This window comes from Strigops habroptila, chromosome 12, assembly GCF_004027225.2.
Source record: "Strigops habroptila isolate Jane chromosome 12, bStrHab1.2.pri, whole genome shotgun sequence".
In the NCBI taxonomy this organism is placed as follows: domain Eukaryota; kingdom Metazoa; phylum Chordata; class Aves; order Psittaciformes; family Psittacidae; genus Strigops; species Strigops habroptila.
Window position 1 is genome coordinate 6,809,698 of NC_044288.2, and position 16,294 is coordinate 6,825,991.

Here is a 16,294-nt window from a genome sequence, read left to right on the forward strand (position 1 = left end):
GATGAATCTCCCCATTTGCCCACGAATGCAGACAAGTGCTCAACAAGGCTATTTCTTCACCTCTCCTAATAATGATTTGTTGTTATTTGGGGCAGGGATTGGATGTTTTCCAGCTGTTTCATTTCCACAGATACTTGGGTTTCAATCCCTCTTGTCTCTAACGGCATTCAAGCTGCTGTTTATGGGATGAATATTTATAAGGTCTCTGATGAAGAGGCAGATTCAGAGCTCATTTGCCACTCGTTGGAAACAACCAGACTCTGGCCTGTAATTAATATGCAGCCGCCTTAATTCCCTGATTGAATTCCAACTTGCAAATACAATGTTTGCAATTGCCTTCCAATTTTTTTTAAGACAAGCCCCTTAAAGTTGGCTGATTGCATGTTAAGTGCAAGGCAGAGGTTTGCAAAGGGCACAGAGAAGGTAGTTTAAGTGGGGAATGAGTGCAGGACACTTACCATAGGATCATCATAGAATACTTAGGGTTGGAAAGGACCTTAAGCTCATTCAGTTCCAACTCCCCTCCCATGGGCAGGGACACCACACACTAAACCTTGTCACTCAAGACTCTGTCCAACCTGGCTTTGAACACTGCCAGGGATAGAGCATTCACAGTATCCTTGGGCAACCTGTTCCAGGGTCTCACCACCCTCACAGTAAAGAACTTCTTCCTTATATCTAGCCTAAACTTCCCCTGTTTAAGTTTAAACCCATTCCCCCTTGTCATGTCGCTACAGTCCCTAATGAAGAGTCTGGGGACATGGGGAAAGCTGAGGATCCATATGGAAAAATGCTCTGATACACAGTGTATGGGGAGGGAGCAGTACATGGGGCTTGGGTCTGGTCCCTGCCAGGGTCAGCCCCCCTCCTGCTAAAGCAGCCTGAGCCCTGATTTGGCCGTGGTTTGCCATGTCCCTGGTGGTGGTGGTGATGCTCAGTGCCACAGGAGGGATCCACCAGCCGCTCCCACCAGGAGCTGTTCCGCTGCCAAGCCCAACATGCTTTGCTAATAAACCAGAATTGATTTCTATTTATGTTACAAAGCGAGGCCCCGTTGCTCCCACTGCACAGCTTTAATCCTTGCTGCTGTCGATGGCAGTAATGAGAGAGACACCTGCGGATCGTCCTGGAGCCACAGGCGTCCTTTTTAACTATTAAGAGATCAATACCTGCTGCAATGCTACTAATAGCTTTCTGGCTACTTGATTGCCAGGGGAATCAGGTTCACTTGGCCTCAGTTGAAGGTACCCAATGCATCGCTGGCAAATTTGCTCTGTTTCCAACGTGGGGGGGACTCTGGGGTGGCAAATCCCTTTTGCACTGCTGCAAGAGGGTGAAAAAAGGAGGAGCTTTTGCTTTCTGAGAGGCTAAAATTGTCCCCAGGGATGGGAATGAGCAACTGAGACACCCAATAAGGGGCTTGAAACAGCAGGAAAACTAACTTCAGCCCTCAAATAATAACCCCCCACAAGTGTAGCCTTGGTTTGTTTCAAAGAACTCAACACGTCATTTCAGTTCATTAACAATCCATCTCAGTTTTATTGTCCAGTTGTAAAAAGTTGGTGGTTTTCTCTTCATAGTTACAAAATAATCTTATTTTACAAAGATGTACAGCTCTGCGAGTGCCCTGCAGGGACAAGGCTGGTTCTGGTGAGTCTCTTAAATAATCAAACCACAATGTTTAGTTTAAAAAAGAAAAAAGGGGGGGGGGGAGGGGGTTGGCAAGGAGCAGGCAATGAGCCAATGCAGCACCAAGCAGAACATAACAGTGAGAGGGGTTGTAGAAAAGCCAATTTATTTTCCTGGGAAGGGGAACAGGAAGAGGAGGATGGGCAGAGGGGGCAGGTAGCGAACCCCAGTGATGAGGACAGGATTTGGGGTGACCTCTCGTTATTCCTCCCTGTCCCCCAGGCCGTGGGGAGGGGGGTGATACCTACACCAGATAAATTCCCAAGGCTGCGGTTCCCCCCCGGCACTGCCCCGATCCCAGCGCTCCCGCAGCCAGAGTCCGTCCCTATGGATGTGCAGTGTTCCGGTCTCCCTGCTGCCAGCCCCGGCGCGGGTTTGCTGCCCGGGTCCGTCGCGGCGCTGGTGCCTCCTCAGTACACGGGTCCCTTGACGGCGCCCGGCTCCGCCATGCGCGCCGCGGCGTAGGCTGAGGCCCCGAGGCAGGCGGCCGGCTCGCAGAACCCCGGCAGCCCGGTGGGGCCGGGCAGGCCCGGCCGGCCCGCGAGGCCCGGGGAGCCCGGCGCGCCCCGCTCGCCCGGCCTGCCATCCACAGCATGGCCCGGGGTGCCGGGGAGACCTGCAACGGGAGCACGGCCCTCGGTGCGCTGCGAGCCCGGGGGCAGAGCGGGGCAGCGGGCGTGGGAAGCGGTGAGCAGGGGGATGTGCTGCCGTCGGGCAGAGGAGCACCGAGGGGAGGGGAAAGCGGTGGCAGGGCGCAGGCAGCGAAGGCTGCTCCAGGCTGGGGATTTGCGGGATGGACCCGCGCAGGTTTGTAGGGATGGGGCAGAAGATCCCGAGCCACTGGTAAACGGGCAGAAGGGATGCTGCTGCCTTCCCTGTCTCCGCGGGGCAGAGGGGCTTACCTGGGATGCCCGGGGGGCCCGGCATGCCTGGGTGGCCGCGGCCAGCTTCTCCTCGCTCCCCCTTCTCACCTCGCTTCCCTGCGGGAAAGAAAGAGGAAGGGAAGGACTCTGGAGCTGCAGCAGAAAAGACGGACCTGGCAAGGGAAGGGGCTGCCCCTGCGCAGGGACTGAGCTGGGGCACAAGGGTGGCAGGAGGAGGCAGGGTCAGCCTCGGCATGGTGTGGGTATGGCCACCCACCACCTACCTTTAGGTCCTATGTTGCCGATCTGCCCAACAGCACCCAGGATGCCAGGTACACCTCGAGGTCCCATGGGTCCATGTGGACCCTGCTCACCGGGTGGCCCTGGAGGACCAGGAGGCCCGGGGGGTCCCATGGCACCCACTCCTCCCAGGGCAGCTCTCTTAGCGCTGACAGCCACCTCCGCCAGCTGCTCTGTAGGGCAGAGAGAGGCCGATGTGGGGCAGGATAGGGTGGCAGCACCCAGCTGGCAGTGCCCCTCTCACCCCCTCACCTTGCAGCATCTTCAGGACCACATCGACGATGTGCTGGTCCCCAGCATCCCGGCCCTGCCAGAGGTGAGAAGAGGCACATGACATAAAGGAAGTTTGCACCTTCTGTCACCATCTGCACCCACAAAGCTGGTCACAACCCGGCGCACAGCACCTCCCTGCACCCAGTGGTGCCTTCCCACCCTTCTTCATTTTCCCTTTGGTCCCAGTGCACGTGCTCCAGCCTCAGCTCACGATGCAACTTGCTCATGGTGTTAACTTTCTGCAGCCCCATTTTGCAAATATAAAATGAGGCTTATACAGAAAGATTCCATCCCCCAGGTAGGCTGCAAGGGCTGGAGCTTTGTTGGAGCTAAACCTGCTGATGGTGCTATATACAGTGAGAAATCCCAGCCTGGTTTGGACTGGAAGGGACCTTAAAGCTCACCCAGTTCCAACCCCCTGCCACAGGCAGGGACACCTTCCACTAGAGCAGGTTGCTCCAAGCCCCTGTGTCCAACCTGGCCTTGAACACTGCCAGGGATGGGGCAGCCACAGCTTCTCTGGGCACCCTGTGCCAGCGCCTCAGCACCCTCACAGGGAAGAGCTTCTGTCTCAGAGCTCATCTCAATCTCCCCTCTGGCAGGTTAAAGCCATTCCCCTTGGCCTGTCCCTACAGGCCCTTGTCCAAAGCCCGACTCCAGATTTTTTTTTCATCCCTTTTAGGTATTGGGCTCAGCCCTCCTGGATTGCTCATGGAGCTGCACCAGTAGCTCCCGAGTGGAACAACAATTTCCCAGAGGAACCAGTTAGTAAGGAATGGTCGGGGCGGTTCACCTGCAGGTCAGTGGCAGCACGATGTGGTGGGAGAGGCGAGAAGGGGCTGGCTGGGGGTGCTGGGGGTGCTGTGGCGCTGGGGGTGCTGGGGATGGCTGTGTGTACTGTGTGTTCTGTGTGTGCTGTGGGTACTGGGGTACTCACCGCCACTCCGCGCTGGCCGGGCATCCCCGGCACACCACGCTCTCCGACGAGTCCTCGCGGCCCGGGGGGTCCCGGGTAGCCCTGGGTGCCGGGAGCACCCGCATCCCCCGAGGGGCCGGGGAAGCCCAGCTCGCCCTGGATGCCTTGCTGCAGCGGGGATGGAGAGAGGCATCAGGAGCGGAGCTCAGCCCTGTGCCCAGACCCTGAGCACTCCCAGTATCAACCAGCACAGCCGGGGTCTGGCCCCTGGCAGGGTCTGAACTTGAATCCAGGGCTGAATGTGGCGACTGAAACCCGTCTCCAGAGAAAATACTTCCTCAGGCCACCAGTGTGCAGCATGCACCAGCTCTGTGGATCACTGCTGCCTTCATCAGAAGGATCTCCTTCACTGAGGGTCCCACAGAGCCACCCAGCATGAAGGTACAGGTTGGTCCTGAGTCCCCATCACTCACCTGTCCCTTTGGTCCTGGCTCTCCTGATTCACCCTGGAGACAGAACACAAGAAATGAGATGGGGAGACAGCATGAATTTAGAGACACGGCTTAGAGGGAGACATATGTACCCGCATGGAGCACACTGGGGTGCAATGCTGCTGTGCCAGGGGCCATGCTGGGCAGGAGACCCACAACCACCCCATATCCATCCACCCCATGTCCTTCCACCCCATCCCAGGAACCATGTGCAGGAACCCACCTTCTCTCCCTTCAGCCCTGCAAGTCCATGAACACCAGGATCTCCCTGGAGGAAAGGCAACAGAGAAACATGAACCTTCACCACCAGCACCCACCTCCTCCGCAGCCGCTTCCACCCCTTCTTCCACCAAGAACTTGACCAGGATGTTGTGCTATTGATGGAGAAAGCTCCTGGTGCCGGTGGGTGCCAGCCCCCCACAGAGGTGGGTGCCAGCCCTGTCCAACACAGTGTCAGTGACCCCAGCCCGGGCAGGAGGGTGCTGTACTCACAGTGCTGCCTTTGGGGCCGATTTTCCCTGGGGAGCCCTGGAGAAAGGAGAAAGGGGGGGGTCAGTGCAGTGTCCCTGAGCTGGAGCCCAGAGCAGCCCGTCCCCTGCAGTCAGGAGCAGTCACCTTGTCTCCTTTGACTCCCAGCAAGCCTTGGGGCCCTGGGATCCCTGGTGGACCCTGCTCGCCCTTTGACCCCTGGAAATCAAGGTAACACAGGAAAAAGAGAAAAATGAGTGAAAAGAGGTGGTGGGAAGACCCTCCTCCCCTGTCAGAGCATCCTTCCCAAGGGAATGAGATGCCTGGGCAGCTCCTCATCCCCTCCAGCAGCTCAGGCTGCCCCACAGCATCCCAACCTGCCCTGATGCTTCCTATTGAAAGAGGCGGCACACTTGCCACTATTTCACCTTCAATTCAATGGGAATTTAGTTCTTGACTTTAAGGGGAACAAAATTTTGCCCATGGAACATCATCAATTGTTCAAGGCCAGGTTGGACACAGGGGCTTGGAGCAACCTGCTCTAGTGGAAGGTGTCCCTGCCCGTGGCAGGGGGTTGAACTGGGTGAGCTTTAAGGTCCCTTCCAATCCAAACCAGTCTGGGATTCTGTGAAAGAGTGGAGTGCTGGCCCTGCCCCAGCCTCACACCCTGAGCATCCCTGAGCCTGCCAAAGGGAAGCCCATTTCCCAGCCCAGCCATGGGCACAACTCACCGCTTTCCCCTGCTCACCGGCGGGACCCACGGGGCCACGTTCTCCCCGGTCACCCTGCGGAGAACCGGGAAGGGAGCGGAGTCAGGAGCAGCTCCCGGCACTGCCCCGAACCCCACAGTGCCCCAAGGACTCACCTTCACCCCGGGCACACCCGGTGGTCCCTGCTCGCCGCGAGGTCCAGGCTCACCCTAGGAGGGAGAAAGAAAAACCCCAGAGGAGCTGCCTCTCTTGCACTGGCACGTCATCGCCTGCCCCTCATCCTTCCCCGGGGGACGTGTGGCCCTGTCCTTGCCTCCTACTGCCACTGCACTGGGTGGCCAAGGAGGTGCTAGACCAGGGCGCTGGGGATGTGGCCCCAGGGGCTTCTCCATGAGGATACTGCTGTGGGGCAGAGGGAAGAGGAGGGTTGGGGGGATGAAGTGCCCAACTCTGCTTCCCGTTTGGCAGCAAATGGGGAAAAAAAGAACAGGAGAGAGAAGGAGAGCGACCCCAGGCTGTGCCCGGGAGGAACACGGTGACATCTCTGTACTTACGATCTGCCCTGGGGCACCGGTGACACCGGGCTGGCCCCGAGCACCCACTTCACCCTGCGAAGGGAAACAGAGGTGGTCAGGGACAGCAAGGACAGGGGACAGGATGGTATAGGGGCACGGCTGTGAGCTCAGTGATGGAGCATGGAGGCTGCTGCAGCACTGTGCAGGGTGAGTGGGGCTGCAGCGTGGATGGTCCAAGGGGCTTACTCCAGCTCTGCTGCCCCAGACCCACCTTGTCTCCTGGGCCACCTTTGCTTCCTGGCTGGCCCGGCAAGCCCTGTGGAGGCAAAGCCAGGATCAAACCTGTGCAGAGCGATGGGAGCAGCATCCTTGCAGGGTGCCAGGACTGCCTGGGCATGAGGGTGCCACCCCATGGTAACGGGAACCTGCCCAAGGTCCCGCAGTCCCCTACTCACAGCTTGTCCCCGGTGTCCCGGTATTCCTGGGCGTCCAGCCTGTCCTGCGCTGCCCTGTGAGGGACACAGGATGTTACTGCATGGCAGAGAAAGGTGCAGCAATGAGGTGTCCATGGGTGGGACAGGGGACTCCTGGCCAAAGTGGGACACTGCCCCTGACCCTGTGGGGATGAGGGTCCACTCATCTCAGCCAGGAGATGCCACATCGAGTGCTGGGACCTCATGCCACTTGCCATGTCTATTACTTCTAGCAAGCGCTGGCACATGGAGCAGCAACCTGCTCTAGTGGAAGCTGTCCCTGCCCATGGTAGGGGATTGGAGCTGGGTGAGCTTTAAGGTTCCTTCAACCCAAACTGTTCTATGACTCGGTGTCCATTCCCCATTGCCAGCACAGCCCCTGCCAGCAGCAACTCACCTTCACTCCTGGGATACCCGGGGTCCCGTCTTTGCCATCGATACCTGGGAGACCCTGCAAAAGGGGGAGGAGTTGCTTGGTCTGACACCTCCAAGAGGGACTCAAAGGCTTGTGGTGGGGGCAAAAAAGGCTGGGAAGGGAAAGGAAAGCTCCAGGCCTGTGCTGAGCCAGGGTGCGAGGACACAGGATAGCCCTGAGCAGGACACAGAGCTCCCCTTGCAAGGGGCTCAGCCCTGGATGTGGGCACGGGTGCCACCGGCTGTACTTACGTTCTCCCCCTTGGGGCCAATGTCTCCTTGGGGGCCCCTGATGCCACGGCCACCCTAGAGCAGGAGAGAGCAAAGTGTCATTTCAGCTGCCCTCTTGGTGCAGGGGATGGAGCTGGGAGAGGGAGGAGATGCCCACTGAGGGCCCCTCGCCATGCCAGGGAGAAGGGGTATTGGCATCGCATGGGGCATGGCACTGCCCTTCCCGATGTGATGGGATACCTACCAGCTCTCCCTTCTCACCAGGGTCCCCAGGTGGTCCCTTGGGGCCTTCCCTGCCCTGGAGGGGAGAAAGACAGGGGCTGAGCAGCGAAGTGTGGGGTCTCCTGCCTGCCCCATGGTCCCTGGTGACAAGGGAGGGCACTCACCGGCCGCCCAGCCGCGCCGATGGTCCCAACCATCCCCTTGTATCCAGCAGGACCCTGCAAGGAGAGCACAAGAAGGTCAATTCCTCCCATCCCAGACACAGCACCCAGTCGGGTCTGACCCCACTAGCCAGAGGCAGCATCCAGCTCCCTGAGATGGCCAAGCAGCGTTAGTGATGCTCCTGGGAAGCATGGCCATGGGAGCTGGTGCCCCTGACCCCGCAGCCAGGCACTTACCGTCTCGCCCTTGGGTCCTGCCATGCCGGGGTAACCCCTCAAGCCCTGAGGTCCCTGTGGGGAAGAAAACAACAGCCAGTTTAGCTGGGAACGGCCCCAGGAGCAGCCCAGGGGGGAGCGGCAATTAGAGCAGAAGCTGGTTCTGGAAACCAGCTGTTTTGCCAAACGGAGGTGTTTCAGTCCCCTAATTCCGCAGCCCCCCACCAAGCACCTTTCCAGTTGTCGCTTCAATGACAGCAACGGGCCCAAAGCAGTGCCACTTCCCCTGCCAAAGCTCTTGGCTTCAAAGCAGTTTTGCCCTTTCCCAGACTAGAGGGTTCAGCCCATTAATTGCTTTTCATCTTCAAAGTGCTCAGTGTGAGCAAACAGCTTTAATCCCCACATCCCTGCAGTGAGCTCCATGTGGCACCCCCGATCAGGAGGGGTAAGGGGGGCTCAGTGTACAGGAGAGATTTATCCCTGGATGTTGAGTTATCCATGTTAGTGTGTGCTAACTGTGCGGGTCTCCACTGGAGTGCGGGTTTGCCTCCCTCCTGGTACAGCTCCATGGCTGGAAGGAGGGAGATGGATGGGATGAAGCGGTGGGTCCCCAGGAGCGGGGGCACACTAGTGTCACATCCCCAGTGTCTGGGGCCAAGCACAAACCAAGCAGAGCAGCAAAGAGAAGGATGTTACCGGGGGGCCTGGGATGCCTTGTTCTCCAGAGACACCAACGTCGCCCTTGGGGCCCTGGCAAGGAATGGAGAGGAGAGAGGTGAGTGTTGGGGTGAAGCAGGAGTACAAACCACCCTGGAGACCCACAACCCCCTTGCCTGGGACCCATTAGGGTGTCCCCATCCAGGAAACCACCATGGGAAGACCACCCTGTCCGCCCTCCATGTCCCAGCCCCAATCTCCCTCCTCCCGCTCCCACCACTTTCCTTCTTTCCCCCTTTCTCTCCCCAGAGCCTCTGCTCTCTGGTCCAGCCCAGCATTCCCAGAGGCAGGCATTCCTGCTTCCTGCTGGGAAGCTGCCAGAGAAGTCTCTCACCTGCCCGCCCTGCCTGCCAGGCTCCCCAAGGGCACCAGGGCGGCCTCTGTGTCCCTAAGGATGGAGAGCAAGGTCATGAGCATCCCTGGGCAGAGCAGCAGGGTTGAGGCCGCATCTTGATGGCCACATCACCTGAAGCCACAGCGCCCATGAAATCCCACCCTGGGGTGCCCGCTGGTGACGTGGTGGGGCTCAGCATCCCACTGGTGATGCGGTGGGGCTCAGCATCCCACTGGTGATGCGGTGGGGCTCAGCATCCCACTGGTGATGTGGTGGGGCTCAGCATCCCATGGTCAAGAGCACACAGTGGGGATGCCCACTGGGTTTAACCCTCCGGGTTTTCCAGCACAGGGAGCTGGGCAGCAGCATGGCTGGGGCTGGGGCTTTGGCAGGGGGTCTCTCCCGCAGGAAGGGGCTGGACAGAACTGCAGGGGATCTCTCCCATAGCACCTTTGCCTCCAGGGCTCTCTGTGTGTGCATGTCCTCGTGCTCGCAGGGCAGCAAAGCAGCTCCCAGCTCCCCATGCCCCCAGAGCAGGAAAGGCTCCTCTGCTCAGCACGCTGAAGGTGACAGTCCTTGCTCACTCCCTGGCAGCTCCAGGGCTCCCTTACCTTCAGTCCCTGCAGTCCCTGGGGGCCTTTAGGACCTGGTGGGCAGCTGGTTGGGCACTGGTGGGAAGAAGCAGCACAGGTTGAGTTGGGAAAGGACCCAGAGACTGCAGAGATGTGCTGGAAGGATGGGCTCCCGTGCCACAGCCGGGCTGTGCTGTGGCATAGGGGACCCTCCGCTCGCAGCATGGCCTTGGCTGGGGGCCCTGCTCCTCCCCGCTCCATCAGCCCCCAGTTACCCAATGCCACTGGTGGCTGCATTTCAGGCCAGGGCTTTTCCAGCAGCCACTACCCTGCAAAGCCCTGTGAAAGGGACAAGGCAATGGCAGCTCTCACCAAGAAATCAGCGCTGCCTTCCACTCCTTGGATGTGTCCTGGGGGGCCCTGGAGGGAAGGAGACCATCAGCATCCACAATGTAACACCAGCACTGTTTTACAGGAGGGGTGAATGCTATCTCTGGAGGGGAGCAGGCATGGGCAGGTGTGTGCCAGAGCATGAGCCCCAGCCCCAAGCACTGAGCTAAGCCCGGGTGGGAGCTTCTCCCTCTGCAGCCAGTGCTGGTGACTGGGGAGATACTCACGGGTTTCCCTGGAGGGCCTGGGGGCCCCCGCGGGCCGTCGGGTCCGGGGTCACCCTGAGAAAGAACAACCCCAAGTGAGGAGCTGTAGGGGTGCGGAGGCAGCAGGTACTGATGGAGGGGGGTGATGGAGCACCAGAGACCCCCAGTGGGAACTGGGGCATCCCCTGCTCGTGAGCTGGGAGCAGATGGGTGGCAGCCGCAGGCCCGGCTGCTCCATCACCCCCTATTCCCACTGTAGGACCCCACTATCCCACATTAAAGGGTCACCCCTGTATATGCCAGGAGCCCTGAAGAACAGAGAGGTGGATGTTGGTGCAAGGAGGGGAGGTTTGGAGGTTTTCCAGTGCCCCCTCCTGCCCCCTACCTTGGGTCCCAGTGCTCCGATCTCTCCGGGCAGCCCAACCTGGCCTGGAAGCCCCTTAAAGAGAAGACAGGAGTTCACCAAGCTACAGAGGTTGAGCCCCGAGCCCCCTGCTGTGGGGTGCTGAGATCTGAGCTCTTCCAGCACAGCTCCAAGCGGGTCCCTGTCTGCCCACCCCAGCCCCACGTATGCATCACTTACGGGTGGTCCTGGCAGTGAAGGACCCTGAAACAAAAAGAAAGACACAGTTGGTCCAAATCCTCCCCCCCCGCCCCAACCCAGCAGCATCCCTGCCCTGAGCAGGGCAATGCCCTCTCTGCCAGCAAGGGTGCAGCAGGGGGGCTGGATCCCTGCTCCGCTCCCACCCTGCTCATGGTTGCCGGAGCCAGGAGTGGGAGCATCACTGGCGCCCATAGGAGAGGCAGATACTCACGGGGAGCCCTGGTGGCCCTGGAAGTCCAGGCTGGCCCTGCAGGAACACAAGGGGAGAGTCAGGAACCCAACCAGGAGGCTCTGGCCCTGCTGAGCCCTGCTCCACTGCTATGTCAGCTGCCAAAATCCACCCCTCCCTGGACCCAGCCTCAGCGCCCTTCATTGCCAAATACTCCATCACCCAGTTCCTGCATCTGCGCACCCCGTCCACAGTGATGGGGCTGGTCCCAGCCTGGCCAAGCCCCAAAGGATCCAGGGGGAAAAAGGTGGGAGCCTGGAGCGGCTGCCCTGGAGCAGATCCTCACTCACTTTAACTCCTGGCCCGCCGATGGGTCCTGGCTCCCCTTTGGCTCCCGTCAGGCCCTGCAGGAGGAGAGACAGTGGGAGGTGACTGCCAGCCTCCTGCTCCCCAGCCCCTTGCTCTTGCTGGGGTTTGGATCCCGGCAGCTCATGGCTTGAGCTTCACCCAGGGGCTGATTCCCAGAGAGCCCCTCGCCCTGCTCCGTGCCAGTGTTCAAAGGAGCCCCACTCTCGCAGGCAGATTAGCCTGGATGAATAATGCATGCTTATAGTAACAGTTACTATTCTATTCATTTATTATTGAAGAACAACTAAAACCCCAAAGACTTTGAAGCCAAGGGGGTGGCTCTGGGGCACGGGATTGCTCCAAGTTTGTTCTGGAGAGCTGAACCAGGGCTCAGGGCAGCTGCTGCAGTGCAGGACAAGGAAAAGCCTTTCCATGTTGGGGTGTCGGTGCCATGGCTTTCCTGGCACAGCTCTTGCCCGTGTGGGATGGAGGGGGATGCGCTTTCGGAGCCGGGCAGTGCAGGAGGGAGGCAGCAGCCCTGCCCGAGCTCTGCCCATGTTTCCTGCTGTGACTCAAAAGGTGCTTCCAGCTCCTGCACGAAGGGATTTGGGTACTTTCTTATATGTGACTTAAAAGGATCCTCGTGCTGGGGGGAAGAGGAGTTTGCTGAGACCCTGCTGCAACCCAGGGGGGACACGGGGTCTGTACTCACATCGATGCCCGGCTTCCCTGGGGGCCCATCTGGACCAGGGGCTCCAGGCTCCCCCTTGACACCCTTTAAAAGAGAAGAGGCATGGGGCAGGTTGAAAGATGCTCCTCCGGGTTGAGACTCTCAATGAGCTGTGGGAGGACGTGGGTACTCACCGGGGACCCCGGGGCTCCGGCAGAGCCTTTGTCACCCTGAGGAAAGGGAAGAAGGTTGTACAAAGGCTCTGTCACCCCACAGAGCCAGGCCAGGCAGCGCAGGGGGCTCAGGACCCATGTCCCCAACCCCCTTCCCATGCTGGAGCATGATGCTGGATCCCCCAGCGCAGGAGCCCGGTCAGGATGGGGCTGGTGTGGAGAGGCGAGGGCTGTGCTGGGTGGAGGGAGGGCTGCGGCTGCTCTGGGTGGAAATAGCACTAAAATAACACCCTGGGGCAAGAAAGGGCCCTTTCTGCTGCTCACAGACCCCTCTGTTGAGGCTCTGGGCAGGATCTGGAGCATGGCCGCCTGCCACAGCCCTCGGCCATGGCTCTGCTCTGTGGACACCCAACCTGGGGGTCCTGCTCCCCATTGGCCCCCCAGCTCCAGCTCCTCACTGGGCTGAGCCCTGCACCCAGCCCCTCCAAGCATCCTCCGCTGCCTGGACAGGGGTGCCCTGAGCATCCTGCACCCAAACCTCCCTGCGCTCTGCTCCCCAAAAACCATTTCAGGCCCCATTTTCCAAGGAGGTCAGGAAGCCACAGGCTGATGTCCCAGGGAGGTGAATGGAGCCACGGTGCAGGAGCTGGGCTCCCCCATGCCAGTAGTGCTGCCCAGGCACCAGCAGCACCAGGGATGCTCCATGTGCCCCAGCGCAGGAGCAGCCCAGCGCAGGAACTGCACGGCACCGGCATCCCCTGCCCTCCGCAGCGCCTCTGCCTGACACAATGTCCCTCTTTGTGCTGCAGGTCCCCTCCTTTCCTCCCTCCCTCCCTCCAGCCTGCACAGGTTCCCGGCCGTACTCACATCAACGCCATCCGCTCCCGGCACTCCTGGGGGACCGGGGGGCCCTCGCGGGCCGGGCTCTCCCGGCGGCCCTCGCTAAGGGGAAAAAGGGATGGGACCCACGTCAGGAAGGATCAGACCGACCCTAAGAGATGCTGGGGTCAGAGGGAGCCCACGGTGCAGCACTCGATGAGGACCCATCTCCGGAGAGCTGGGATGGAGTGAGCACCCCAAGGCATCCGAGCTGTGCCTCTCTGCTGCCTGGCTGTGCCTCCAGCAAGGGAATGGATGGAGAACTCCAGGGAATCTGCCCCCACAGAGGCACAACCAGCTCCCCATCCCCTACCCAGTTTCTACCCTGTCACAGCTCCCTCCTGCCCTGATGCAGCGGGGTCTCGATGGGGTGATGGCCCCTCTCAGCTCGGGGTGCAAGCCCAGCACTTGGATTTCTAGGAGCACTGGTAGGATCTGGGTACCCCAGTATGGAACGGGACCCCAAGCCCCTCCGTGGGCTCCCTCCTGCCTGCTCCGGGCTGGCTCGCTGCCCGCAGCACCGCACACAAAAGCACCATTCAGCCTGCACAGCCTGGCCCCAGCCCTGAGGTTTGCACAGGACTCCACAGGAGCAGCTTTGCAAAGGAATCTCTGTTATCCTGAAGGGGTGTTTAAGGAACAAGACTCCAGTCCCAGAGACTGAACCCCTGGTGTTCCTGGAAATGAAACCAGATGGGCTGGCTGCAACACCCCATCCTTCCAGGCTCATTTACTTCAGGATAAGGGGTAATGCTGCTTAGTTCATGGAGCCAGGAGAGCCCTGGCTTCACCTTGGGAGCAAGCACCCGGCCCTGGGAGCACCCATGAATGGCACCTTTGTCCTGCCAGAGTAATTTCCAACTGGTTTCTTGCTCCAGCCGGAGAGCAGTCCCCTGCCCAGACCCTGCCACCACAAGCCCATGGGCATCCTGGGGGGCTTGTTTTAGAAAGGCAGCTGCCCCCAGCTCTGCAGCGATGCTATCTGTGCTGTGTCTGTACCATGTCTGTACTGTGTCTGTACTGTGCCTGTACCGTGTCTGTGCCATGCCCGTGCCCATGCCAGCGGGCAGCTCAGGAGCCACATGGGAAGATTATCCTGAAACCTTTCCTAAACATCTGCTGTTTGCAGGTACAAGGCAGGGAGTGTTTTCTCTTGTCGGTGGGATCCCAGGAGGAACACTGCCTGCCCGCTGGCCCCCAGGGGCAGAGGGACACCTTCCCTTCGCTTCTTTCCAATGCCTTTGCTCCTGCTCCTGGGTGAGTCCGGAGAACCCGCCAGGATCCCCAGTGCCTCCACTGCTGGTGACCCTCCCGCTGCCCCCCCGCAAGCCCCACAGAACCTCGGCGCAGCCCTGGAAGGGTCAGAGCCTCCCTCAGCTCCTCTCAACCCAGCAGAGCAGAAGCGAATAAGCATTTATCCAGGTGACGGGAGGCAGATTGGCGGCTGCTGGGGGGGGAGCGGCAGAGTCCCCATTGCTGCACAAGGGGAGAAGAAAACTAAACTGGTTAACTAAGAACCACAAGGTGTGCAGCCAGCCCTGGCCCTGGCCCATGGGGCTGAAGGCAGCTTTCAGCGTGGAGAGTCCCAGTTGGGTCAGCACTGGGGGTCCCGGCTGGATGCTGCTCCTACCCCCCACCCCCCCCCAGCGGGTCATTCCTGGGAAAAGCAATGGAAAGGTGCTGGGAAAAGAAGCAAAAGTCCCAGCACTGCGAGCGAGCGTCTGTGGCGGGGAGATGGGGACTGTACCCTTCCATCCCCTCTCCATCCCCTCTCCATCCCCTCTCTGTCCCCCCATCCCAGCCAGGCGCGGAGCGGGACCGAGCGGAGGACTCACGATCTGCGCCAGGCAGAGGCAGGCGGCTTGGAGCAGGAGCCAGAGCTGGAGCAGGGGGGCGCCGCCGGCCATGGCTGGGCCGCGTCTGGCTGCGCTCAGGTACGGCACCAGCCCCGACTGCGCAGCGGACACCGGGAGGAGGAGCAGGAGGAGCAGGAGGGGGCTCATGAATATGGAGCAGTGGGATGAGGGCAGGCGGCAGCCCCGGCCCCCCGCCCCTGCTCAGGTGAGCCTGCGGCTGGGCTGGGCTGGACCGTGCTGGAGGATTTGACACGATAGCATCGTTGAATCATGGAATGGTTTGTGTTGGAAAGGACCTTAAGATCATCCAGTTCCAACCCCCTGCCGTGGGCAGCAACACCTCACACTGGTAGATGTGAGGATTGGAGGTGCAGGGTTCAGCACGATTTGGCACAATGGCAGTGCGGGGTTTGACGCGAGTGGCACAAAGGGGCTTAAATGCAGACCAAGGGGGTGGGAGATGAGGGGGACGAGCTGAGGAGCTGCTGGTGGAGCTGCATGGTGAGACCCCAGCCAGGATGGCGGCGTGGGCACCGCCAGCATCGTGCTGCCCAGGGCTGGGACCCTGGTTGCCCCCCACTGCCTGTGGTGGGGTTGGCACTGGGCGGGGAGGGGGGGCTGTGCTGGGGGGGTCACTGGCTGCTCCCCACAGGCAGGGCATGAGGCTGTGAACATGAGGGGACAGATGCCCCACTCATCACCCCCACATACCCAGCTCCCTACAGCCAACCCCCAAATTCACACACACACACCCCCCCCCCCAGCTCCCCGGGAATGTGGGAATGATTCATCTCAGTGATTCCTTCCTCCTCCTCCTCATGGAGGGCTCGAAGGCTCCACGATGAGCCACTGAAGACTGATTCATTGGTACTGGGGGGGCTCAGTGGTCCTCCAGCAGCGGGCAGGCTGCTGCCTGCACCCCCGTGCAGATCAGGGGCAGCAAAATGGGGGTCCACACCGCCTGCATGGGCACGGGGCCATCCCCACATATGGACCAGCCAGAACTGGTGATGCAGCACTCGGGGCTAGGACCTCCTCTCCAGCTGTGTCTCCCTGTGTCCCAGCCTGGCACTGGGAAGGCCGACAGGATCCTGCCCTCCCAAAGCTCCTCCTGGAAGCACTTCCACCAAAACCTGGTGTTTTGGGACAAAAATCCTCTCCTTGCCAGGCTGAGAGCACTTTGTTTTCAGAGCATCTAAATTTGGCTCCTCACCATTCCCAGAGCTGTTGGGATATTTCTGCTTGTGCCTGAGGCTGATGCATCCCAGCACTGCCACCCAGCTCAGAGCCTTTCTGGGACACGAGTGTCACTTTTGGAGGAATTATGCAATTTCGAGTGTCTCTCAGGTTACTACACAGTGACATATTGCTTGTCTCCCTTTTTATGCCATTGCTCATCTGGTTGCAGCTTCTCCTGTATTGCCCTTTGTCACG

General features: G+C 60.0%; 1 protein-coding gene across 1 annotated transcript; it reads right to left on the reverse strand.

The window, feature by feature from the left end:
- Positions 1 to 1,509: 1,509 nt before the first annotated feature.
- COL9A2 (collagen type IX alpha 2 chain) lies at positions 1,510 to 14,977 on the reverse strand. Its single transcript, XM_030504986.1, has 32 exons — positions 14,840 to 14,977; positions 12,993 to 13,067; positions 12,147 to 12,182; positions 11,995 to 12,057; positions 11,285 to 11,338; positions 10,977 to 11,012; positions 10,745 to 10,768; positions 10,547 to 10,600; positions 10,183 to 10,236; positions 9,938 to 9,985; positions 9,605 to 9,661; positions 8,994 to 9,047; positions 8,639 to 8,692; positions 7,964 to 8,017; positions 7,730 to 7,783; positions 7,588 to 7,641; positions 7,365 to 7,418; positions 7,096 to 7,149; positions 6,681 to 6,734; positions 6,497 to 6,541; positions 6,265 to 6,318; positions 5,866 to 5,919; positions 5,732 to 5,785; positions 5,148 to 5,219; positions 5,025 to 5,060; positions 4,756 to 4,800; positions 4,515 to 4,547; positions 4,063 to 4,209; positions 3,105 to 3,159; positions 2,837 to 3,025; positions 2,592 to 2,669; positions 1,510 to 2,305 (listed from the first exon to the last, which is right to left on the reverse strand). Exons 1-32 carry the CDS (start codon positions 14,909 to 14,911, stop codon positions 2,100 to 2,102), a joined length of 2,073 nt encoding a protein of 690 aa, XP_030360846.1. The 5' UTR covers positions 14,912 to 14,977; the 3' UTR covers positions 1,510 to 2,099.
- Between the last annotated feature and the right edge of the window lie 1,317 nt (positions 14,978 to 16,294).

Bases quoted from the DNA above. Each gene is read 5' to 3' on its own strand.
- COL9A2 (XM_030504986.1), bottom strand. From the start codon at position 14,911: ATGGCCGGCGGCGCCCCCCTGCTCCAGCTCTGGCTCCTGCTCCAAGCC. The intron at 13,068-14,839 runs GTGAGTCCTCCG...TTTTCCCCTTAG, and splicing joins GCCTCTGCCTGGCGCAGATC to CGAGGGCCGCCGGGAGAGCC. The intron at 5,786-5,865 runs GTGAGTCCTTGG...GGTTCTCCGCAG, and splicing joins CGGGTGTGCCCGGGGTGAAG to GGTGACCGGGGAGAACGTGG.